General features: G+C 36.7%; 1 protein-coding gene across 18 annotated transcripts in view; it reads right to left on the reverse strand.

Annotated features, from left to right (window-relative positions):
- AFDN (afadin, adherens junction formation factor) overlaps positions 1-26,181 on the reverse strand; it is a 129,350-nt gene that overhangs the window by 49,640 nt on the left and 53,529 nt on the right. For 12 of the 18 annotated variants that reach the window (XM_054194621.1, XM_054194618.1, XM_054194632.1 and 9 more), the window contains 10 exons: positions 21,352-21,446; positions 20,379-20,641; positions 18,728-18,797; positions 16,195-16,313; positions 11,180-11,241; positions 10,079-10,284; positions 6,350-6,370; positions 5,476-5,621; positions 3,110-3,204; positions 73-338 (listed from right to left, as the gene is read on the reverse strand). In XM_054194621.1, the coding sequence (XP_054050596.1) occupies positions 73-338; positions 3,110-3,204; positions 5,476-5,621; positions 6,350-6,370; positions 10,079-10,284; positions 11,180-11,241; positions 16,195-16,313; positions 18,728-18,797; positions 20,379-20,641; positions 21,352-21,446 (1,343 nt within the window). The remainder of the gene's footprint in view (positions 1-72; positions 339-3,109; positions 3,205-5,475; positions 5,622-6,349; positions 6,371-10,078; positions 10,285-11,179; positions 11,242-16,194; positions 16,314-18,727; positions 18,798-20,378; positions 20,642-21,351; positions 21,447-26,181) is intronic. The other 6 variants (XM_054194624.1, XM_054194634.1, XM_054194633.1 and 3 more) reach the window with 1 other exon arrangement.

Consider the following 26,181-nt stretch of genomic DNA (forward strand, 5'->3'; position numbering starts at 1 on the left):
ATAGAGAATACACAGATATTCTTTTTGAATATACAATTATGTGAGAAGTGTTAATCAGAAATACACACTCACCTGCACTATCCTGCTCAAGTGGCAATCGGCAGCCAATTCTAAACCCTGTTTTTCTGCCCAGGCTTCAATATGGCCCAACTGTTGACGAACGATAGCTCCCCAGTAATGTGAACATAACCCTGAATCGGGGGCTGTAACTAATCTGTTAAAAAGCCACATGTTGATAAAATGAAACAGCTGGGAGAAGAGCTGTATAGTCAGAGCAGCATTCACTCTACATCGTCGCAAGAGGGACATAGCTCCAGTCAACGTATGCAGCACATCATCTACAGAGATAAAACAAAAAGTAAATCACATTCACCTACTGCAATGTACAACTGCTTCAGGCCATAAATAATAATGCAGAGACACCTAACCCAGGCTGGTGAATGCTAGCTGGAACTTAGATGTATTTAAGTTATACAAACTTTCAGAAATAAATTTACTGCTTCATGGTTTTCAAGATGGAGCAACATTAAACTGACAACTGAAATACATTTTTTAACTCTTGAAACAAAAATAAATTCTTTTAGGGAAATATTTAGTATGCAAATATATCATTGGTTATATCTGACACTTAAATCATGTCCTCACTTGAGTAAACTAGGTTTTATGTTATTTTTAATAATAAGTTAAAAACTTTATATTCTTCTGTTTCAAATGCATATTGCAATTACTCCATAGCTTCTTGCAGTTAAATAACAAACTGCATTAAAAAATTTCAGCAAAAACTATTTGCATTGCATGATGTACTTAAACTGCAGAATGCATCTCCTGTTTACACATTAGTTTTTTTAAATATTACTCAAATTTCCTGTTGCCCATTAGTTCAATGCAGTATTATGTAAGAAGCAAGGTCTCCCTGCTAGCTTCACCATGAGCAAACATCCTTATATGCTTCCTAGTGGAATGTATTAATGCAAGCAGAACATTTATCTCTAAGCCTTCTTTTAAGGCAATACTTTCATCTGAAATCTCTATTGAAGAGACCACCAAATCAATTTCTTTAGAATTGAAACACGGAATTGTGACTGAAAAAAAATTATCTGTATGTTATAAGACAGAAATATATAAAGCAGTTCAAAAATAACTAAAATAATGAACGTCATCTGCCTTTATTCCAATTTCAGTTTGCTACTTTTTCAGAGTTCACGTTCCAGAAAGTTCTCTCGCTTCAGTACAGGGCACTAAAACCTTCCTTCATTGTTCAACACAGGAACAAAGCAATTGCAGCAAGTTTAAAAGACCAGAAAGTATGTATGAATTTTGTATGGATACTCTTCGTAGTTGAACAGAATGACTGTATGTAATAGCTCTGCAGATCATCTTTACTTCAATTATTCAGAATGTCACTATCTTCTTAACTCTTCCTAACCTCTTATCCCCGGTTAATTCCTTCAAACTTGAATATTTTTTACGTTTTCCATTTTCTTCTTTAGTCACCAGGCTACATAACGTAGGAGGCTCTCGCACTTTCCCCATGAAAAGCGCAACAGGGGGTTCCTATCTCAGGGGCCTGTGCCTGAATGCGTTCAGCATGGAAAACAGCAAGAGGCGTTAGAAGTCTGAGCACAGTTACCAAGCCGGGATTACAGACATAGTGGGACAGCACACATGAGCAGAATGCTCTCATGGACAGGAACAGCCCAGGAAGACTGACGTTGCTGCAAAGCACCACCATATTTAAAGTATCATGGCAGGGATCCTTGGCAGGAATCTACAAGGCCAGTCAGCTTAACCTTAGTATCTGGGAGGTACTTTGGCAGATTCTCCCGTAGCATCCTTATAGTGAAATTGCTGAGATAAGGACTGGATAAGCAGATGATAGTGTAGGTAGATATTTGGCTGGACCGCTGGACTTGGTGCATTTGTGGATAGGAAGTCCAGTTGGCAGTAGGCTATTAGTGGCTTCCCTCATGGACTGAGGCTGGGACCGATACTGTTTAATGATTTTATTAATGACCCGAGAGATCGTATGGAGTGCATTCTCAGCAAATTCAGAGATGATACCAACAAAAGCCATGGCAGTTTCCCCCCAGGATGAGGGAAAATATTGACACACTGAAGGGCAGTGCTATTTTTCAGAAGGGCTTCAGTAGGCTGGAGAAATGGACTGACAGGGACTTCATGAAGTTCAAAGGCAACTGCCAAGTCCTGCATCTGAGAAGGAATAAGTCTGTGCATCTGGATAGAAAGCAACCCTGCTGAAAATGATGTAGAGATTCTAGTAAACATCAAGTTGAGTGTGATTAAGCAGCGCGTCCTTGCTTGAAAGGCAGTCAGTTGCATACTAAGCTATTAAGTTAACAGCAGTGAAGCTAGCAGAAGGGAACAAAGAAATCCCTCCTATGCATTCAGCGTTTGTACAACTGCATCTGGAGCAGTCTTAGACTCCCCAGCACAAGGAAGATGCCAATTTAATGGAGCAAATTCAGCAGAGAGCAACCAAGATGATTAGGGGGCTGGAGAAAAAGACAGAGAGGGACAGAGAAGTGGATTTCATTCATCCCAGGGAAAGAGACGACTAAGGGCACAGCTTACTGCTGTCTTCATCTACCTAATGGGAGGGGTTCAGAACAAGATCCCTCTCAAAGGTGCACAGTCATAGCAGAGAACAACAAACCAACCAACACAAGAATTGCAATATGGGTACTTCCAATTAGATATAGGAAAAGTATTTTCACCATGAGGGTGGTCAAACGTTGGAACAGTTTACTCAGAGATGTTACGGCATCTCCATCCCTCAGTGGAGATTCAGTACTCAACCGGGCAATGGTCTGAACAACCCGATCCAGTTGCACCTGCCTTGAGCAAGACACTGGAATAGGTGACACCCAGAGGTTCCCCTCGAAACTAAATTATTCCATGATTTTAAAACCAAATACAGATCGTTTGAATGTCACTACTGTCCTTTCTTATCATCCATACAAAATTGATCCAAACAATTCTCAGGGGTTAGGGCAGTTTGTAAATATCATATCACTGTTAGGAAAAATTCTATTTATTATTAATTAACTGCATGGTTTAGAAGACACAAGAAAACGTCAAGTAGTCTAACCTATTTTAGGCCTCTGAGGATTATTTTCCTCTGGATCATCAAGGAACGCTGGCATGTAGTTATTAAGCTCTGATTGCAGACAATGAACCAGGTACCTGGAAGGGAGGGGAAAAACAACGAAATTTTAAAATCCTTTATGTGTTCATTATGAATGCTTCTAAAGAAAAGAGATTTATCCAATTACAAGATTCCTGGAATTGCAGTGTTATGTATGTGACTATAGGGAACCAAATAATACTTTTTAAAAGGCCAGAGAGACCAGTCCTCCCACACCTTTCCTAGAAACGTTGGAAGAAGAATTAGGTTGTCAGGGAACAAACACAGTCACTTAAATGCAGTATCGTTATCACGATTATAAGCAAAGGTCATATGCTACATAAAGAGATGCCATCAGGCCAAACTGTGCTTCTGTAAGATCGCAAAAACTACTTTTCCACACAGAAATACACTTTTTTCTGTTTCAAAATCTATCAAGAATAGTATTAAAAAAAAAAAATTTCCTATTCTGAGCCAATGCCCAAGATCCTGAAATGGCCCTAGTGTTCTGTGTAAACAATTTTTTGATTCTTGTATTTCTCTTCTGTTTTAGTATTCTTTCTCTTCTAATAATTAAACATTTTCTTTAACACTGTTTTGATAATTCATTTATACATTTTCTGTTAAGAACTGAAACTAAAAGGGAATGAAATTGTAAAAGGAAAACATTTCACGGCTTTCTACAACTCCTCTTTCTGTTTCACTGGCAACATTCATAATGAAATATCCTCAATTGCTAGGAAAAAAAAGCCAAGGCAATTTCAACGAATTCTGGGTATGCCAGTTGTTACCATACATTTTCACAGCAGGTGTTTTTCTTTTCATGCTTCTGTTGTGCTTTTTATTTGCCTTCTAAATATATATTCCACAGTTCTGTTCTCCAAAAGTTTAACACATCCGTTTGAAATCTTCCATGTTACAGTGTACTTAGGGGAGAATTCACACACAGCTGAAATTCAGAAATACCCTTTCGCATCCAGCCTGCTCATTGTTTACAGGGAAATATACAGTGCCATTCCTTCCTAGCCCCAGAAATATTCTGTCTTCAATGACTATCTAGTAAATTGAAGTAGTAAAGAGTTGTTTCAAGACACCAATCCAAAACACTGACCTGTGGCAAAAAGGCATACAGCTTCATTAACAGTTAATAATTTAGAGGTACTATAAACAAATGAAAGACTGTCAAAAAAGCTACTTGGTATAACCTATTTTCCCATAATTCACCAAGAGAAAAAAAAATAAAAATCTGTGGGAGTACTACAAAGTGCTTTGGTGCTTCTCTGATACCTTTCAAATGTTCAGAAAGCAATGATAAGGTTTCACATTCCACATTCACATACTACATATTGCTCTTTAGAGCAATTCAACCCCCCTTAAAGCTAAACAGTTAACAATGGGTTAGGTCTCCCAATCCTGTCATGGTATAAAAAGAAGAATGATTATATTCTGTGCTATTACAGAAGTATGAAAAGCCCATATTTAAAATAGACATCTTACAAATAGAGGAAGTCTGGGTATAAGTCACTCAAGGTACACTGGGACTTCTCTAAACATTAGTTTCAGAGACACAAATTTGCTGAGAAAAACTTGTTCAATGCTGGCTTGGGGAAAAAAAATATCTAAACATGTACAAAAATTAAGCCTTTCTTGTTGATTAACTCACTCAATTTTGTTATCTTTGTTCGAGGATCCTTTCCTCAGAGGACTTCCCTTCCCATTAGGTACTTCATTCAATTTTTCTTTCAATCAGTATTGTAAGTGCCTGAGCTGACTAGCATAGGTTGATTTTACCCCAAGGCAAAACCTACCTTTATGTTTTTAAGAAAAAATTGTGCAAAAAACCCACTGTGCAAATTGCTGCTTACGTGAATTATGAAAGGAGTAGATTATTAATATCATTAGAAGCCCTTAAAGAGGACAAGGTTCATTACTTTAGAGCCCCATAAATATTTAAGCCCATGTATTTATATATTAACAGCAAAAATAACCTTTCAGCACATCTCCATAAAAACTTTAAATTAAAAAAAAAAGCAATCAACACAAATCCAATTTAAATAACATTTCCCTAAAATTTTAATTGGCAGCCTTGACTATCACAAGAACAGCTAACAGATGAAACTCCTTGCATAGCCCAGTGACACATATTCATAGAACAGAATATATGTCTAAATAAATAAGTCTAGCCTCTCTTATAAATCCTCCTCTCAGATGTTTAACAATACACAGAAGACATTATTGCTAAACCAAAATTTTGGCAAAAATGTGAAGTTATTCTAAAAACCACAGAAAACCAGACTATTTCAAGTGAAAGAAAAGTTTCATAGCCTTACTTGAATGCCATTTGAACTAAGTGTGCCAAAACATCTTGTGCATCCACAGTAATTCGGCTAAGATCTCGGTCTTGCTTTATGAAATTCAGTAATTCAGATGCGTTTGCCATCCAAAAGGCAAGTGCCCCAGCAATATTCTTCTGTTTCTGTAAGTAGAAAGAAGCAAGAAATAATACAGGGAAATAGTCTTCTGATAAAGCACGGCAGCTTAAAAAGGCTCCAAAAGATAGACCAGTACCTTCTCCCATTTCACCAAACATATCTCAGATACCAGATATTTGCAAAATGTTTGTATGTAATATTGCAATTGCTGTAAAGTTCAATTTTAACATGTTCACTGAACATACAAAATTCTGTTAAATTGCCAATAGCAATATCAATAAAGCCACGGCATAAGCATCCAGTTACACGGTGCTGAGCTTAGCGGAATGCAGTATCTGGTAATCTGTGCACTTTTAAGCGCATATTCACTACTGCCCACTGCCACCCTGATACTGCGCTCACTGGCTTTGATACCAGGTGATTCAGTATCAAGTACTGATCTATCTCACCATCTCCCGACCACAAATGCCAGGCCAGGCAACCTCAGATGAAATCCAAAGAATAGGAACCACAAACAACAAAAAAAGAAAATAAAGGGAAGAAAAAGAACTTTGGTCATTTCATATCCACATTGAAGTGCGTTAAGCAGAAATTATGGAATGCCGTAAAAGTTGCAAGTCAAAAAAGGATTTTAGTACTGCATGTTCCAGTTGCTGAATGAGTGTTATGAACTGTTCAAGTCCAGCTGTTTATCGTATTTTGATATGGAAGCAGCATGAGAAACTGAGCTAAGCCAACATAGCTAGGATCAGTTCCCAGCAATATATCCTACCTGATCAACCTGGTCTACCTCCTGGAGAAAAACGGACGAAGGAAATCAAACAGAATAGAAGAAAGAAACTTGTGAACAATCATGATAGCTTTAGAAATCAAACACTAAATATGAAGGTACAACACTTATGTTCACAGTTATACACAGATGCATTAATTAGTAGCTACGATGCAACTGAGCCCCTTTTAAAATTGAATTATTTTAATAGGACTAGTAGCACAACAGCAAAGAACTGAAGTGCCCATGTCACAACTAATTCAAGGAATGCTCTATACTAGTTGACATCCCAGACTAGTTGGTTATTCCATGCTCAGTGCACCACAGAAACCCTGCAGAACTTTTTGCAGGCAACAGGGTAATTATCATCCAAGTAACAGATCCAGGGAGCTATTTGCCCACAGTGCTGCAATGAAGACAATGTACAAACACACACAAAGAGGGGCCAGGATAAAAAAAAAAGAGTAAGAAAAAAAACCAAAACAAAACACAAAACAAAACCAACAACCAAACAAAAAGCATAAAACACCTAGGACAGATTTAATACATGGCTTTTCAATTAAAGAACAAAAAGACTGTTTTAAACAACAAAAGACAGTCAGATGAAATACTGCACTAAGCTGCTTAAATGCTGCTTAAAAGCTACACTGAGTTAAGGAAACAAAAAAACCCCACCAGATAAGTCTGTCTGATTATTTAAAACTGAGCTATTAACCTAATTCATTTTGGCTTTCTATTCAGACCACTCTCCCCCACCTGCAACACACCGAGCTTTGATGTAAAAATTTGAGGTGTCCTTTGCTGTTACTATCGTAACTTTAGTTAGAGCTCAAAAAGAAACTAATTGCCACTGCTTCTGTGTTTCTTCTCCCTTTTCAACCAAGGCACTCTGAACTGCCTGAAAATGTGTTGGCACAGAACAAAAGGAGATAACTCCTTCCACACACAAATGATAAAATTTGCAGAGGATCAGAAATGCTACAGAATGATTTGGAAAAAAATAAATCAGGACAAAAAAACCCCTGGCTTTTTATATGAACTAAGTTTCTATTCCTAGATTTTTATTGGAAGCACCAAGCCTTCTCATAGATCTCTCCAATTTTATCTCTATCTCATATTAAGTCTTCTATAATTTCTGCATACACTAAAGCAAAGACTACAGAAAGTTACACAATTTGTTAGCAAGTACTACTTGAGTAACTTCAGAAAGCTGTCAAGTGTCGCTACGATCTAGGCAGGCAAAATTAGGATCTAAACAATTTATTTCACTCCCACAGTACAGCACAGGAGTTTGTGCACCTTCCTTTTGCTTCTGCTCTGGGTGCCTCTCTCCCCTTGCCTCCTATCTGCCCTCTTTGTCTTTCACACCCTCAGATCCCTTTCAGTGCAGGAGTGCTTTCCAGTTGAGACATACAAAAAAAGCTATTGTGATCCACCAACTTACTACATAGTAGTGTGACAGCCATCAATATAACCACTCATTCTACAGCTTGGATGAAGTAATTTGACTTAGCTTAGCCAGTTCTGTTTACACTCCACTAAGACAGGTCCAAGCTAATGACGTTTTCCTGGTCAAGCTTTAGAATCAATGCATTTCTTTGTCTCCAGCCCATTAACTTTGAAATTCACTGAAGTTCTACTCTTTCGTCACCTTTGTAATTTTCCCCCTTTCCTCCAGCTTCTTCAGCATGACATCTGGAAAAACCTCCTACCAATATTCTTCAACCTTCAACTCTCTTCAGTTTATTTCTTGCAACTAGATAACATCTTTCACAAAGCACAAATGCAGCCACGACTTCCTTGTTGCTGTCTTCCTTAAATTTTAGGTTGGAGATTAGGTTGTGACTATAGAGTTGAAATGCTGTAGAAAAGGCCTTTCACAAAGGACATCCCAAACAAACACTTTTTGTTAACAGTTTTGTAATACTGTTAACAGTATTACAAAATGATAATTAGCAGGATTATATAAAATACACCTGCTTGCAACAACCACAAGGCTGGACTTGATTTGGGAAGACTTTCTCAGTGTTGGAAATGAATGTTTTCACAGGATAATCTATTTTACAGCTTTGACTTGTTTCCAAATCTAACTGATGTTTGAGCCCACATCTATCTTCTAGCAGCTACATGGTTATCCATTTTAGTTCAACACAAAGAACGAAGAACTTTATCTTTGCATTCCCACTGTACCCATCCCTGTCACTCAAGTCTTTTGGGGGTCATTGTTACCAGTTTACATTAGTTATATAAACTGATTCAAAGTTATAGAAACTTTGATTCGGCCCTGTAATTTCCAAATTATATTTGAAGCCGTCCCTTTCATTGTTTACTTTCCATTTTCACAACTACATTCAGGCTCTTTACATTTCATGTTCTTCACTACTGCCACGGTCTTTCCTCTCTGACCTTAGTGAATTCAGTCTTACACAGCCAGATCTTTTCTTTTTTTATAGCAGAACCTGAATGTTTAACTTTTGATGCCATTTCAATTTTATCAAATATCCATTTACCACGGCATCAAGAGTCAAAGTAATGTACTAGTTCACCAATTCAGATTCAAACCAATTTTCAGCCTCTCATCAGCTTCAAAACGTACGTGAAAGGCTAGTCCTTCTTTTCTTACTGTAAAGCGTCTTCAACACCGGCATTTTGTCCCATTCTTTCTTGTGAAAGGTGGGAGCCTGTAGTTACTGTTTACAGAGCTGTACAATTATAACATTCTCCCTACTGAAAACTCCATTAAATCTTTCCAAAACCCAAACAAAAAGCTGAACAGTTTTGATGTACTGTGATTTTCATGCCACTCTCTTGTTGTTTACTTTCCTCTTCTCCCTTAATCAACCCGTTGTGTAAGACTTGCATCGTAAATTCTCTAAAGCAGGACTGATGCGTTTGTTATGCTTGTACAGTGCCTAGCGCAGCAGCGTCCTTGCTATATAGAGGCTACTATGGCAGTACTTTTTGCAACGGACGTGTATGTTTTAGCAAACACAGAAATATATTTCAATTTTTCCTCTGAGAAAATTCTACAGACAAAGAAGTTACAATAATTCATTAGTGAGGATACCTACAACTAGCACTCCTTTTTCAGGAAATGCTCATTAAATTTTATCAGCAGTTACACAATGCAAGGTATTGTCTAATTTCACAGACAACCCACTGGATCTTATCCTGCATTCCTACACAAAACAGAAGTCCCCCTGTGCTTCTGTAGAAGTTTTGCACACATAATAGCAATACATATAAGATGCTGGAACATTTGAGAATTTACATTTTTCTTTATAAAGCAATTGTGTCATATTGGTTCAGAAAGTCCAGTTTTATTACCATTTTTGTAGTTACAGAAGTTGTAAAAGTAACAGGATCAAAATTCAAAAGCCATGTTTCTTTTAAATATGTTCACTTCAAACATCAATCCCTGCAAGCAACTGCTATCTATACGATAGTCTTTAATAAGCACATCCAACTTGTTTTTCTAGAGAACAGAGGAACGACTTCTTGTCAGAGAACATATCTTCAGAGCAACAGCCCCTCCCTAACCTCCCACATTACTCAAGAAAGAGTTTCTTACCACTCACATTATTCACTGGCACAAAAGCAAATCTTCAGATGGGCACTCAACGCATGTATTAGTCTGACCCTTAACAATAGTTCATTGAACACTAAGAAAAAGACTAAGAAGGTTATTAGATGCATTTAATTCCCTTGATATGTTTTTGCAGAGAAACTCACCTGTATAACTCCTTCCATCATGTTCACCATCTTGTTGACTATTGCAATGACTTTGTGAGTACGCTCAGTAGGAGTGATGTCAGGTCTGTACTGGCTTGACAATACATACCGACATGTCATATACAACACATATGTAGGTGACAGCTTAAAATGAACTGTTGAGCTATTTGTGTAATTTATAATGGCAGATAAGAAGGCATCTTCAGCTGCAGAGAACGAGGAAAAAAAACATGTCATAAAGCCAAAGACAGAACGAAAATGAAATAAAACAATTCTGTAAGTTGGGATGTAGAAGTTTTCTTCTTGCAGGAGGCAATGGGGAGAGGGAAGCAACTTAGAGGAATTTGAACTCTACATTGTTTGTTATGTACTACAGTTAGTTAGGCACAATAACAACACACTTCTATATAGAGCTAGAAAATCTGATCATCAGGAAACATTTCTGTATTACTTCCTATCTCTTTGATGAAGATTTGCATCTTCAAGGGAACAGGAAAACACAAGTTTTCTCTTGTCCATTCTATTCCTGCAAGTCTCCCTTATAGGGAATTTTATACTAATAAAAATCTTTGCTTGCTCACAAATCTATATAGTTTCAAATATATGAATTCTGGACAATCTCTGGTATGATATTCTTCTACCAGACTTGAGCCCTTAAAAAACCTGTGGACCAAGATAACAAAAAATTAAGTTTAAATTTTCATTTAGAATTTAGTCAGATTTTATATAAAATGGATTTTAACCGAGATGTAGTCTATTATCCAAGGCATGGAGACCTGTATAGAAGAAAGAGGATGAATTCAATGTACCGTTGAGGAGATGGGATTAACATTTTTTGACACAGTTAAATTTGAGTATCTGAAGATAAAGAGTTGAAATACAATTAGAATTAAGGTATGCATGAACCTGCCTCAATACCTGAAGTGTCTGTTCACCCTCTCCAACAAAATAAATTATATTACTGGATTAACTATAATCTGTTTAGAAATTATTCTTTTCAATGTTTACTTAAGTTACCCTTAAGTTTTAGAGCTGACTGAAATACTGTACTATAGAAAAACATGTCAACAGGTTAGTGTTATAACTTCGCAATTTACTTACAGCTTTCCCTGAATTCAATACTGGCAGGTAGTATCAGTTCTGGTCCATGGGTATCCTGAGATCTAAAGAAGACAGACAAAAATTAAAACAAACAATACACACGGGTGATATTAATTCCACTGTAAAATGATAGATTTCTCCAAATATACTGGTTCCAAATGCTGACAAGACATCCTTCCCCAAAACGATCCTTTTCTTACCTATCCTCTGGATTCATTCAAGCTATATTTGCCTGCAACACGACAGATCGAAGTACAGACTTGAACTGTGGAGTCTGTGATATTAATGAACATCCTCTTCTGGGCTGTATGGCAGACTGATAGGATCAGTTTGCCATCTGCTATTGACAGGATTCAAGTAACAAATTATTCATGGACACATGAAAAAGTGAAGGAAGCTTCAACTGAAACATCAGCTCGGTTACAATAAATGTACTTTGCCAGCCTTAATGCCCTCAAAACTGAGAACTTGGTCAACTTATTTGTCCTTTCCTCTGGTAAGGAGGAAAAGGAGGTAAAATCTAGACACCCCCCCTCACCTAGCTGTTGCTGTGCTGTATTAAGAAACAGCAGTCCCAGTTAAGAAACATGATCTCCAGAACCATATCCTCACTTAAACCAACTGCAGTGCTCTTTTTTACTAGTACCTATCAGAGAATTCAAAGAGGAAAAAAAAAAAAGAACAGAGAATTTTAGTGTTCTGGTGTCTACAAAAGGTTAAGCACGTATCTCACTCCTCCCTTAAGCAAAAGCATTAACTGAGTTGTTCTCTGTAGTTAGGCACCTATTTTTAGGAAATATGTAAAAGCTTAACGTCTTCTGCATGCAATAGCCATTTTTAACCGCATGTAACACACTAAGTAGCTTTCTACTTTTCCCAGCAACTTTGATAAAGAAAGGAATGTAATACGATTATATAAGCCTCATTCTCCTGAGAAATTTTAGTTATGCCACAGAGCAGAGACAGAGAAAGCCTTTATTCAGCTATCTGCTGTAATAAAAATCCACAAGATAGCTTTGAAGGCTGATGTCAAATGATCTAAAGTTAAATTTCAGCATATTCAATCAAAAAATCAAGGGTATCTTTGGGTTTTGGTGTTTCATTGGGTTTTTTCTGTGGTTTTTTTTTTTTTTTAAACTTGCAAAAACTTAAACCAAGAGAAAAATCAGTTATGTCATCTAGATAATGCTTTATTATAAAAAGAGCTTAGCAAAATGAAGTTCTGGGAAGCTGGAAGTTAAGGAACAGCAGGCACAGCAGGGCAATATGTATACCAATTTCTGCCAGTTCAGTTACATTTCAAAGATGACAACGCGCTCTCTTTATGAAGAGCACTCAGTTGTTGTGTAAATTGTAGCATTTCCTCTGTTTCTATTGCTATAAATTTAAGATGAACTAATTTCTCACTACATCCACACTGTCAGAAGTGCATTGTCTTTACTGAGAACTTAATTACTTCCGTAGAAGAGTAACTAATATTCACACTGCCTTATCAAAATAGAACTATAGCGACAACTCCAGAGAAATTTTTGATCTGTTATTATAGGAATGGCAATAAGATAAAGAAATGTTTCAACAAACTGGCTGGTAAACCACTTGACAGATTTCAGCTTATGATTTATTTCCTTTTCTTTAGAACAATAAGGTAGTGATCCCTTTCAGCACAAAGGAAGGAAGAGGATTCTCAGTCTTCCCTCCAATGGGAGAGAAAGCAGCACAGGAGATGAGAACTGATACAGATTAGGGTAAGATTGTTTACAGAAGTTTGAAAATTGGCTTTAAGAGAGAAGTAAGTATGAAGCAGGAAGAGAAAAGACTTCTTTAAAGAAATGTTAATTTAGTTTTACCTGTAAATTAGTTCTCTAGGAACAGATGCACTGTCAATTATTTTAGCTACCTTAATATGAGTTTCCTTCAACTAACCATTTTCTGCCTTCCCTAAGCACACACAAAAAGAAATACTCTCTAATTGAGCTTCTCAAATTGTAAATTTAAGTTAAAATAACTCTCGGTGCTTCCGGTATGACAGCAGCTAGCCAACCTACTTTGTTACTGGATACATTTGAAGTATATACGGTCTTTGTGCTATTGCTTTTATAGAAAAATCCTCTCTGATGAAATTCTCTGAACTAAACAACTCTGAAAGTCAAGTTAGGGTATGTCTAGCAAGGCCATAAAATATTGATTAGGGGTTGCCTACACAAAATACATCCACAACAGAGAAGAATTCAGTTTATCTGAGCAACTCATTGCCTGGCATTTCCTCATTTGACAGCCCAGCTTTGCTATTTTGTTAATCTCAGTACAGTGAATACATCTGAGAAAGAGCACGGGATAGAAATGCTGTATTTAGATAAATAACTCTCCATGCAATTACACAACACATACTATACGCATGTAAGATGTACACGGAAATAAAACAGCAATGTCAACGCTGATGACAAAAAAAAAAAAAAAAGATCTCTGCAGTTGTAGCTATCACAAATCTAAGTGTAGTTTGGATGCCTCTCTAAAACTATTTTCTGTACACAGGTACCAAGATGAAAGAAACCCTGTGTATAGTAACAATAAGACTAGTATGCATATTCTTTTCAGAAGAAATTTTAAAAGGTTTTTAAAAAAAATAATAAAGCCAAGATGCAGCTCACAGATGCCTCTGTATTTTTGAAATATACAACTATAGCACAAAATAATCCTCTTTATAAGAAGTGCTCTTGCTGAAAGGCAGAAATATGGATATTTCATAATCTTCATAAACATACAAATGCACAGCTAGAACTCAGTAAATATTAACACTAGGAGCGCCTCAACACCTTCTGACAGACTATAAAAAGTTCACAAAGAAGTTTTGTACATCTTTTATCAGAGAGAAAAATTACAGTAAACACACTAGTAATTCAGCAACCTTAATAAAAACAGTTCTGAAAAAGAGACTCAAGATGCCCAGGCACTCTAACAAGAGGGTGTATAGTAGAACAGAGCTGTATTCTACTGTAACTTCACTGAAAGCATTTAAAAGATGTCCCTGATACAAAACACTAGAACATCAGGAATTCAATTCAGCTGGAAGAACAATTTTCTGCCCTTTTTTTTCTTTAACTCTGTTTTCTGTCTAGTGAACAATAAATCCACCTAAAGGTATAAGAAGCTTCATACTAGAAGCTTTGCAACCGGAATCACTGCACTTTTTAACCCTGCAGCACATTTACCTTACCTTTCATCCATTTATCATAGCAGTTCATCTAAATTTAAAAGCTGATTTGTGTAGACAGCAATACAATTTTTTTTTTTTTTAAACACTTAAAAAAAATTATTTTCACAGAACCACGGAATCACTGAGGTGTGAAGGGGCCTCTGGAGATCATCTGGTCCAACCTCCCTGCTCAAAACAGGGTCAACTAGAGTCAAGTTGCTCACGACTTTGTCCAGTCAGGTTCTGAATACCTTCAAGGATGGAGATTCCACACCCTCTCCAGGCAATCCGTTCCAGTGCTCAATCACTCTCACTGTAAAGAAGGTCCTCCCATCAGGTATTTCCATCCATTGATAGGATCCACCCTGAGCCTTCTCTTATCAAGACTATGTAATTCCAACTGTAGGTACCCAGTCATTCTTTTCATAAATACATTCTTTTTATCAGAACTAAGACATTGGACTCCAGTTGCAACTAATTGCACTGAAGGCTGAGTTGGAAGAGACCTCTGGAGATCACGTGCTCCAATCTTCCGTTGAAAGCAAGGCATTATCCACGATTATCCAGACCCTTGTCAAGCAGAATCTTGAAAATTTCCAGCAAGAAAGATCACACCAGTTCTCTGGGCAACCTATCGCAAAGTTCACTTGGTCTCACAGTGAAGATTCCTCCCCTCTGTTCCCTACAGCCAGATAATTCTCCCCAGAAGCAATTTCTGCTCATTGCCTCTTCACCTGTCAACCTTGTGATGACAGCACCTCCATCTTCTCTGTAACTACCCTTTTAGGTATTGGAACATTGTGATTAGATCCACCCTGAGTCACCTGCTTTCTAGACTGAAAAACACAAATCTCTTCAGCCTTTCTTCATACATCAAGTTCTTTAATCCTCTAATCATCTTGGTGGAGATGTCCCTTCACAGGACTGTTGCCAGTTTTTCAGTATCTCTCTCTTTCCATCTCTGGGGGCACCAAAACCAGACACAGTATTCCAGTTGTGGCCTAAAAAAAGCCAGTGATCTGCTGGCTGTGTTCTTGCTGATGCAGCCCAGGACATAGTTTGCCTTCACTGCTGCAATACACACTGCTGACTCAACTTTAGCTTGCTATACACCAGGACCCGAGGTTCTTTTCAGCAGAGCTACAATCCAAATGGTCAGACTTCAGCCTACACTGCTCTTGGCATTTTCTGTCTCATGTCCAGGGCTTCACATTTACTTTTGTTAAAGTTCACGCAATTCTTGTTGCACAGGTCTCTCTAAACAGTGGCTCTTTTGTGGCTTATTTGCTGCCCTCCAAGTTTGGTATTACCCACAAACTTGGTGACGATGCATTCAATCCTTTTACCCAGATTGTTTATACAGTTACTGAGTAGTTTCAGATCCAAGGTCACAAGACTTGCCAAGAACACTACTGTAGAAACAGGAATGACCTGATTATTTCCCTCTCCAAAGAAATCACATCATTTTGCCCCAGACAAACGAAAGTTTCAGATAATTGTACTTTTGTTATTAAAGACATTTCATATGACATGCCTAACCACAAATCAACAACAGTGGGAGGACATGACTATCAGCTTGACTTTACAAAAAGGGAACTACAAATAACAGAAAAGTGAAGCAAAGAATTTTTTTTAACATTCTGAAATTTTTTGCTTTGGTTGTTAATCCTGGGTTCTATTTGGAGTGAGATCTCAAAGGGCATCTCATTTTCCATTGGCAAAATCAGGTAGTTCAAGATATTTTAACACACTGCTTGATCTATCAGAAAAACGTATCCAGTTTTTTTCCGTTATGAGAAGTAATGGATTACACATTTCCTACCTGTTTTCCTGTCTGCGGTAATCTTGCTGCTGTTCTATTCTAATCATTGGCTTCACCATTCCTCGTTCAGCTGTGCTGGATGCTGATGATGTCCTGTCACCATCAAGCCTGCTGGTGCTCTAATTCAAAACAGCGGGACAGGTGCTTAGCATGCAAACATTGGATTAGCCAGTGTTTGTGCTTGTCACTATTAAAATGAAGTGTCAATTTGAGGCTTGAAAAGAGATGGGAAAACAGAAGAGAAGAGTACAGCATAGAATCCAGCAACTCAGCAGGTGCTTTCACCGCAATGAAATATTGAAGAGCACACGCACACTTGCAATTCAAAAGATGATAATGACCAGCTAGGAGCAGCTATTTCTTAATGCATTGCAAGAATATATAATGAAAATTTCAAATGTCTTTATTTAAAAGTTGCATAATTATCAATACAAAGTAGGAACAAATTGTTAATGAAAACTTTAGCTAAGAGACAAAGTTAAACATATTAAGAGATTTAAAACTGGCTATGGTCCTCTACCCTGCTTCTGTAATAGAACCATAGAATGGTTCGGGTTGGAAGGGACCTTAAAGATCATGTAGTTCCAACTCCCCTGCCATGGGCAGGGACACCTCCCACTAGACCAGGTTGCCCAAAGCCCCATCCAGCCTGGCCTGGAACACTTCCAGGGATGGGGCATCCACAGCTTCTCTGGGAAACCTGTGCCAGTGTCTCACCACGCTCACAGGAAAGAATTTCTTCCTGATATCTAAATCTAAATTTCCCCTCTTTCAGTTTAAAATGGTTACCCCTTGTCATATCGCTACAAGTGCTTACATTATTGATACAGAATTTATCCTGTTCTTAACGAAAGTCTTCTACACAGTACATAATTTTCCAAGACAAGAAGTAGCAAACTATGCAATTTTTTTATGTACAATTTCATTTGTTTTCTTTCAGTGTCACAAGCGCCTTAATACGAAGCTTTTAATTTATGATTTTCAATTACATCAAACCCTATCAGGAAAGGGAAAACGTTATGCTTTAAGCAGCAAAATATGTAGCAATTATTTTTCACTATGAAGAGTTGAAACCATAACATCAGTAAAATATGAAGTGTTTCCATATTTCCTAAGAAATTTCTATGACTAAATAATTTGATTTGACATAGGAAAACATACAAAAAAGTGCATCTCAAAACAAGAGTTTGAACAACATATTTTTTTTCAGTACTGACGTGCCAATCCACGAATCAGTTTTCATCACCAGGTCTCAGAGAACTTTCATGGAAGTTATTGTTACCCTTTTCCAAACAGAAGAGCAAATTCATAAGCGCGACTGTTAGAAAACAAGTGATTCACCAGTGATTTAACAAGATGTGATGTACATTCTCAAACAGTACAACTCGAAAAAAAAATACTAAGTTTTCCCAAGCTTCCCTAGGTGCCCTAGAAGTATTTTTCTAATGAGTCTGAAAAGAGTGAGGTATGGTATATAATAATGTCAGAAACTCCAATTCTGAGCAATTTTGAGTCACTTTCATAGTTTTAAAAGTTTTTTTTTTTTCCTTCCGAAGTGTCACTAAATAAATTCCTATCAGAGGTAAAGAATGCATCCAAGATAAAAGAATGCAGTCACAAACAAAGCTACAAAGACAGGAGAAAAACTGAATAAGTAGTCTGTGGAAAAAAAAAAAAAAGACTAACAAATATATTAAAAAACTATCAGAGTATTATTAATACCTACACTGCCACACCATTATCACTAAATTTCTTTACAAGTATTTCAATATGAAAATAGCAGTAATAAAACATAGAAGGAGATGCATTTCTAGGAGGACTACTATATTTCATACTGCTGAAATTATTCATTCTCTCATTTCATCTGAGGCATGTGATCGTAGAACCAAGAAAGGCATTAACCACTGTGTCATTTCACTCTATTTGTTTGCTCTTGGAAAATGCAGCTCTGGCGCAGAATTTATTAACAGAAAGACAGTGCAGAAAGAAAGCAAGAAAAGATTATCACCTCATAAAATGTTTATAACTATGACTGCAAAGACAGTTTGTTTAGTCAATGTGTGTACATGAGCTCTATTGAAGTCAGAAGTCACATCCATTAAATTTTAAAAGCCTAGTTAAATTAAAGTTGAACACCCTTTCACATTTGACAATAGTCATATGCTACCTACATGAGATAACGTTGTATCATTTCTAATATGAATCTCTACCTGCATGTAATCTGCCTTCGATAGGTCAGTTTGGGGAGAAACTATTCCAGGTTCAAGGAGTTTCCCTTTCTAAAACGAAGTTAATAGTCTCGGCACAGAACGCATGCCAAATGTTAATACAAATTTAAACAGAACAGTTTTGTGGGAAAAAAAAATAAATTTTTTAAAAATGCACATAATACCCAAGCCCACCCACAACAGGAAGTGACTGGGGAGAACAATGAACTGGTCACACTTTACCAAATACTACTGATGTTATAATTTTGGCCTAACTTGCACGTGATATTTTACTATTTATTGCTAATTTACGCATAATATAATACCTTGCTTGCTGGTAATGCTGTTCCACTGTGAACATCTCCCTCCAGATCAAATGTGGTTTCCTGAACAGCACTAAAAGCAAGATAACATTTCAAGTACTTTTTAGAAATTATATTGTTAAACATTTAACAAACAAGGAACAGAGTAGCTAAAATTAGTAAATTAAAATTCCAAGGGGTATACCATGACTCCAGTTAATACTCACTTTGTAAAACATTGTATCAATTCTTTACATAAAACCACTACAAATATTTATACAGATAACTTCCTTTGGAAAAACAGATTCTTAGTTACATTTTTTCCCAGTCAAGTGAGAAAATATAAATATGCATAAACATAAATAATACAAATATAAAACCACATAAAAATATGTTCAAGGTATTGTATTCACTGTAGTAGACTTGCTACAATTTTTTTGCTCAGCTCTGTAGTACTAGATGTACAACAATCTTAATCATGTAAATCATTCATAAATCATAGTAATGCATTTTATTATCTGCTTATTCTAAAGATTTAAAAAAAATATTTGATTCTTCAAGCTGCAATAGCCCTTTGCCAGAGATTTTGCTCTCCAGTTAAAGCTCTGCAGTAGTACAGCGCTTTGCAATTGACTATGTAAACCTGCGAGAGCATTTGTTTATTGATCTGCAGGCTAGAGGTAGAATGAACACAAGATTTAAGCAGAAGTACCACATGACAGCTAAATGGGTGGAGGTCTTCCTGCAGACAGGTCCTACAACAAGCACACAGTGTACTTCCACATTAAAATAAAGTGGAGAAAAAAAAATAATAATGGTTGAAGTATACATCTATATTAACTCAAAAGATTAGCCAGAAGAGCCTCCTTCCCTAGGCATCTTCCTCTTATTCCCCTCCAAGCCAATTTGTTTCTTTCCTAAACCACGGTATACTACAATAGTAACCTCACTGGGACCTAGAGAGAATGGAATAATGTTATTTTTTTTCCATGCTATGCAGTCTGATTTTAAGACTGTTTCTCCTGGATATTTCTATAGCCACTGAACACAATACCTGAGCCCCTACAAGTCACTAAATTATAATCAGTATTTTTATCATGCACCTTTCAAAAACATGAATATACACAGAAACAACAGGAATGACATCTGGACCATTACTCCTTGCAACACAGAAACTAGAAAATAATTAATCGCACTTTAAAAAGTGGTTGCTATATTGAGACATTTAGCACCACACCTTGACAGTGTCATTTCCTGATCACCCTACTTAATTTCCAAATCCTTCTAGTGGAATTTTAGAACTTATCTTAGAAAAAAAAAACAAAAAACAGGCTCTCTGAAAACATCCAGCCAATTCATTACTTTTCCTGAAGGTTGGATGAACTTTGAAAATACATTAAAATAAGGCATTCCACTGTTTTTAACACAGCAGTGAGCACCAGGAAAACTTGGCCGAATACTTCATCATGAAAAATACACTTGCTAATCCTTAAAAAAATCACAAGGTGGAGCTCAAGTATTAAAATAGCTATTACATATTTAAGACTTAAAAGTAGCTATTCAGAACTCATTTAAAGTCATACTCTAGTCACAGGCCATTTATAATGCTCTCATTCTCTACTTTTTCCAAGGCTTCCCCCTTCATCTCAGTGGCAAGAAAATAAATTTTACTCACCCAGTTTTGTGTCTTGGACCTTTGACCATAAGACTTGCATCAACAGGTCTTTTAGGAATAATATGGTCCTGAGTGGGATCCACAAACTTAAATACATGAGATGACCCAAACTGAACCTTCATTCCACTTTGCAGCATAGTGGTTTCTGAAATACGCTGACCTTCCACATAGGTTTCGGCATCAATGCTTCTCGGGGTTACAGTAACAACTCCATCCATATTAGTGAGGTCACAATGATGAGGCTGAATTCCTGGACCAAATAACTAGGAATAAAATTAATTAACATGGAATAAGCTAAATTATACCACAGCAGAAATTAAAACAAAAAGATTGAGCTGCAGCTTACCCTACTCACAGACTAGTAACTTAACTTTGCTTGCTTATGAATTTAACACAGATGAGTGGTACTAAAATGAGTAGAGTTTCACTTCAATTTTCATTGCAACAGAGATAATAAACCAGACATTCAACTAAAATGTGCGGCAGAAATCCCTTAATGAAAAGTTTTTCACTTTTTTGGTCACATGCTGTTCAGAACTGTTTTCTTCCACTTGTTGTTTTGATGTGAAATCTCACAATGCAAGTATTTACAAGTCAACTACCTGCACTGACGTGGATCCAGGGTGCTATAAGAGACTCCCTGGCATGAACTTCATACAACTATGTTTGTTTTATACATTTAAGAAATCCTGTCTCACTCAAAGGGGTTGAGACTAGGACTTGAAAGCCATTAAGTTGTTATGGTAACACTGATACCCATTTTAAATAATGAAATCCTTACTTCTTAAAGCAAGGCAGAGGAAATAAAATAAATCAGAGAGTTATCACCATTAACATGAAATTGCAGCAATATTTTACCCTTCTAACTCTGAAGGGTATTCACAGAGTATTTTACTAGTTTACACAACTATACATAACTGACCAGATATTGGATCAGTTTTGTCATCTGCTTTTTTTTTTTTTCCCTCCATACCTGAATAGAATTGTCATCAAATTTTTCAGTTCCAACTTCAGTGACACTTAATTGTAGACGATAGAGCTTTGGCTTATCTCTGGAGTCAGAACCATCTGTATAGCAAGTGATAAACATTAAGTTGCAAGTTATTAAATTTCAAGTACTCACACAGTATTTCTACGTTATTGCAATTTAGTTCAGACTAGCAAAGTTCACTAAAAAAATAACCGAGAGACATTATTTCAAGATTTGTTCATCGTAGTGTGAAAACACTGAAAGTAGACAGAGCCCACTCAGAGTGGCTGTTTTCCACAAGTGCAAGGAACAAATTAATCAAGAACTACTATTACAAACATACTTTGGAAAATTTCCTCTATTTCCTTAATAGTTTAAGCAATACAATTGTTCTTAATTTCTAAGATTTTATACGGGTATACCAATATGGGTTTAGAAGATTTAGAAAATTAGGTATCTGCAGATCTCTATAATAATAGTGTTTATTGATCTTACTAAAAGTACAGGTTATCAGCAATATCTACTGTTGGGTGGCCAACATGCCAAAGTGTTTCCTATTCATCAGATACTGAAACAGGGTGATATTAAAAGAGAATCTTACAAAATGTTTACCTATGACAGCTTCAGTCCTGATATACAGGACTGTAGCATTTCTGGACTTATCTTTATAGTCCCATTGACCTGTATTTTCATCTTGCAGAAAATGAGGTCAAAGATAAAGTTAGTCTTCCTCCTCTGCCCAAAAGAACATATTGTCCAAATAGAATAAAATACCACAAGAAACACTGGATGTAGCACAGGATTTAGCTGCTGCCTTCACAGGCTAACACAGATGGGTTTTGGCATACATATAAATCCTCCCCGCTTCCCAGAAAACACTACAACTTTAAATACTATCAGATATTAAATTAATATTGTCACTTCTGACTTCTCTCCAATTTCCCCTCCAAAGGGAAGATCCAAAAAGTGGAGGCTGCAAGACAAAGAACGTCTTACCTGTGGACATGAACAATGATTTCAAGTCATCCCCCAAAACCATTAGAGAATATTATTAAAGCCATGGCACATATAGTGATACCATCTTCAGTAGTTTACTAGTCATCTTCAAATTTTAAATGAAAGTCAATATAAACAGAACCTCCATAAATCTAATTGTAAACTCCCAGCATTACTACCAGGGTCTGTCCATTTAAATCAGAATAAAAGCCCTTTAACCATAACATATAACTTAGTCTATATAGTCCTCTATCAATCCTTCAATGAACAGTATTTAAAGGAATTAAAAGCCAACAGCACAGAAAAAGCTTAACAGTTAAGAACAATACACTGACTAAAAGCAGAAGATACAAAGAAAGGAAGGCAACAGTACAAAAAAAAAACCCCCAGAAAACACAAAGTGAATGGAGAGTGGAAGAAGCTGGGTTATCAATGAAGAACGACAACAGAGTTTCACATGATTTTGACATAGGGAAAGTATAATGTGTCCTCCTACTAGTAAGCTGCTCCTGAGGGTGTCGTGATGGTATTAGGACATAAAGACATCAGGCAGAGACAGTCCATAGAGTAGTACTATAAATACCAAAGTTAAGCGTTGATTCTATAGTAATACCCAGTTATTGAACATATTTAGAATCACTGTCATAATAGTAGTACATCATCCATCACAAAAGTAGTATTAAACATAAAAGCACTCAATCTTTTAAACATTTTTCAGGTACAGGGATAAGTCTTTTATTAAATCCCAATATTTGGGTCTATACAGACATACATCTAATATCACTGAACACTAAAAAAAGGTAATGCTAATACTGTATCTTCAGCAATTTAAATTGTGTGCAATTTTTAATACTTAACAATGCTGATCGGAAATTATATGGCTGCATCTTCAATATCACCAAATTCAGACATGTAGTATGCTACTGAATACATTTGGCTCCTTACCTCCAATTCTCTGCATCGTTATTCTGTCTCTCCACAACATACACATCAAAAACTAGAGTAGCTCCTCCATTTATTTATTTATGAATCCAAAAGTAAAACATTTCCTTCTCATACCCACATCCCAGTTTCGTAAAACTGGCACCCAAAGGATACAAGATTCAGTTTGGAGGCGAGGACCCTTATTCAACATGCAAAAATACCAGTCAGCGACATAGAAGACAGGGCTAGTTATCTAGGGCTTTTGTTCTTAATTTCTTATGGCACTTTCTCCTAAGATCTTGATACACAGATTAGAGAATAGGCTTTACAGTCCAGTGATTTTACCCCTATACTAAATATACTCCCCCCACCGCCTCATACTTTTTCTTTTTTAAAATCTTAAAAAGAAAAAAAAAAGCAAAGAACACTTTAAAACATTCTTACACATTTCTGAAATATTGTGTAAAATACATGATAAAATATTATGTTTTTCAAGTGTTTATTTAAGATAACTTCTGGATCTCATTCCCGAGTTCAGCAACTGTGAATAATCAATCAATAAACAAGTTCCTGCTAATAAACTTTTACCTCACATCACTGTATATCCTCGGTATAGATGCATGTCATGTAAAATGTGCTTTCACATGAGAAATATATTTTAGCATCACAATGCTTCTGCTGAGACAAATTAAGACTGTTTTGTTTCTCTGAAGCATCCAATGTAACAAAAAAAAAAAACCTTCTACAGTAAAAGGTATCCTAAACTTGAAGGGAATTACTAGAAATTCTAAAAAGGATGAAAAGCCTTTTTGCTCTAGGGGAGAGATGCAGGAGGGAAGGAAGGTTGCATTATACTACAACGTAAAACTCTTGTATTTCCTGTTTTTCAAGAGCTGGAAGTTCGCCTAAATGTTGTTTGGAATGCATACCTCAACTCAATGCAGCAGGATACAGATTCTACCAAACCTATGGCAAAGTCCCTGCTCCCCAAACCACGACAGTCCAAGGCGGCTGTTCTTAGCCTCTAAGGACGAAACTGTAAAGATTTATGATGGCCCAGAAATATGATACACACGATCCAAGTCATACAACTCAAGGTCCAGGATTTGGGGGTAAGGGATGAAGCAATAATCTATCTGGGGGTTTTATATGGCACAACAACAATTTTCTTTTAATTCAGAAATCTGAAAGGTCAAAGTTCTCTGGAAGGTGGGCGTTAATAAACAATACAGAAGAAGCAGCAAGAGGCCTAAGGAAAATGTATGACTTCTATACAAACCTCTTCATTTTATACACATGCATGAGTAAACACGTGGCATGGAAGAAAGATGGCTTGTATTCTGTCTATGGCACCCATGACTGAATAACATTAACAGGGCTAAATAGGTACAGAAAACATCTAGTCTGGGTTTTTTTTTTTTTAAGCTTAGAAAATCGAATTGGAACGTGTCTCCCAGATGTGCCTCCAAGACATAAACTGAAGAAGCAAGCAAGAACTATGATTCAAGAGACCAAGTTAGCCACTACTGCATATTAAACTTAAACCTGACAAAGCTTTTCCCAGTGACATCATACGAGGGTTCAACTAAACTTGGTACAATCTGCATTTGAAGTAAGTTTCACAAGCTAATTTCCCCCATGATAGAAGTACACATACAAAGATACATATACATCTATGTATACTGCCTATTGCAGACTGAAAACTTGTATTTCAAGAAGTAACCCTCAGTGGGAAAGCAGACCCTATCACCAAAGACCAGGCAGGAAACTGATTTAGAAAAAAAGATTTTTTCAAAAACACTAAAGCGTGTAAATGTAGCATAAAAACTGCTATAAAACACACAATGTAGAGTAAAAAGATGCACAGTATATTACTATTCACCTATAGTCACTAGTGAAATTGTATATGTAAAACGTGTGAAAACTGTGGCTTTCTATCACTTTCCATGCTAAGGATGCAATACAAATAGATTTCATGACTGGGTTTATACAGTTACATTCATACTTCAAATAGCAGTGTTAAAAAAAACTGTGCAGTGAACAGAAGTGAACAGTCACTGTAAGCACATCAACTCAGTGATTCATAATACAAATGTACATTTTTGATCAACAGAAAAAGACAAGACAGGCCTCCCTCCATGGATTTACATTTTAAATTCATTTGCCACTAAAATGTGAAGCCTAAACCACTTTGGAGATGATAGTTTCAATTGATTTTGCTAATCCAGTGCTTGAAACAATGCTGGGAAATAGTATCGACTTAAAAACAGACTAAACCAAATGATGAAGATAAGATCATAGAAAACAAGTAAGCCCAAAGTTGAACAGAAACATCCACACAAGGGACTGCACCTATCGACTTAAAAATTAAGTTATATTAAAGCAACAGATTTCCTGCACAACTTCTGGAGTGCTAAGAATTTAGAGAGTAAGAAGTTTAAGAGATTGGCTGGGCAGATTTGAAATATCATGTCGAATTCAGGACATAATTCTGCTACTAAATTTCAGACAAGATGTGCTCTTCCAGCAGAAGGAGCCAACAGTAAACGTTCTGGTTACAGGAAGATTCAGTGAGGAATGTGGCAGACAACAAAGCTCCTTCAGACTAACGTGTATGTGTTACTACACACCATACTGCAGTTCTGTTCTCAGAAAGAAGGCTGGGTAGGGAAACTGTGCTGGCCAAGGCTTTCAAGCTTCTCCACCCTCCTGTAATTCTTCTTTGCGCCTTCTTTATGCCAGGAACATACCTGCATGTTCCCAGCATCTCCCATTGCTATAAACTCTACAGCTCCGTGTTGCTTTTTCATGATTTGGCAGGGAGAAAAGGTTTTGCCTTTTTTTTTTTTAATCCTTTATCATTTTTATTTCGGGCTTGCAGGATAAGTCTCAGAGGCTCACATGCTAAAAAAA

Source organism: Rissa tridactyla, chromosome 3 (genome assembly GCF_028500815.1).
Source record: "Rissa tridactyla isolate bRisTri1 chromosome 3, bRisTri1.patW.cur.20221130, whole genome shotgun sequence".
In the NCBI taxonomy this organism is placed as follows: domain Eukaryota; kingdom Metazoa; phylum Chordata; class Aves; order Charadriiformes; family Laridae; genus Rissa; species Rissa tridactyla.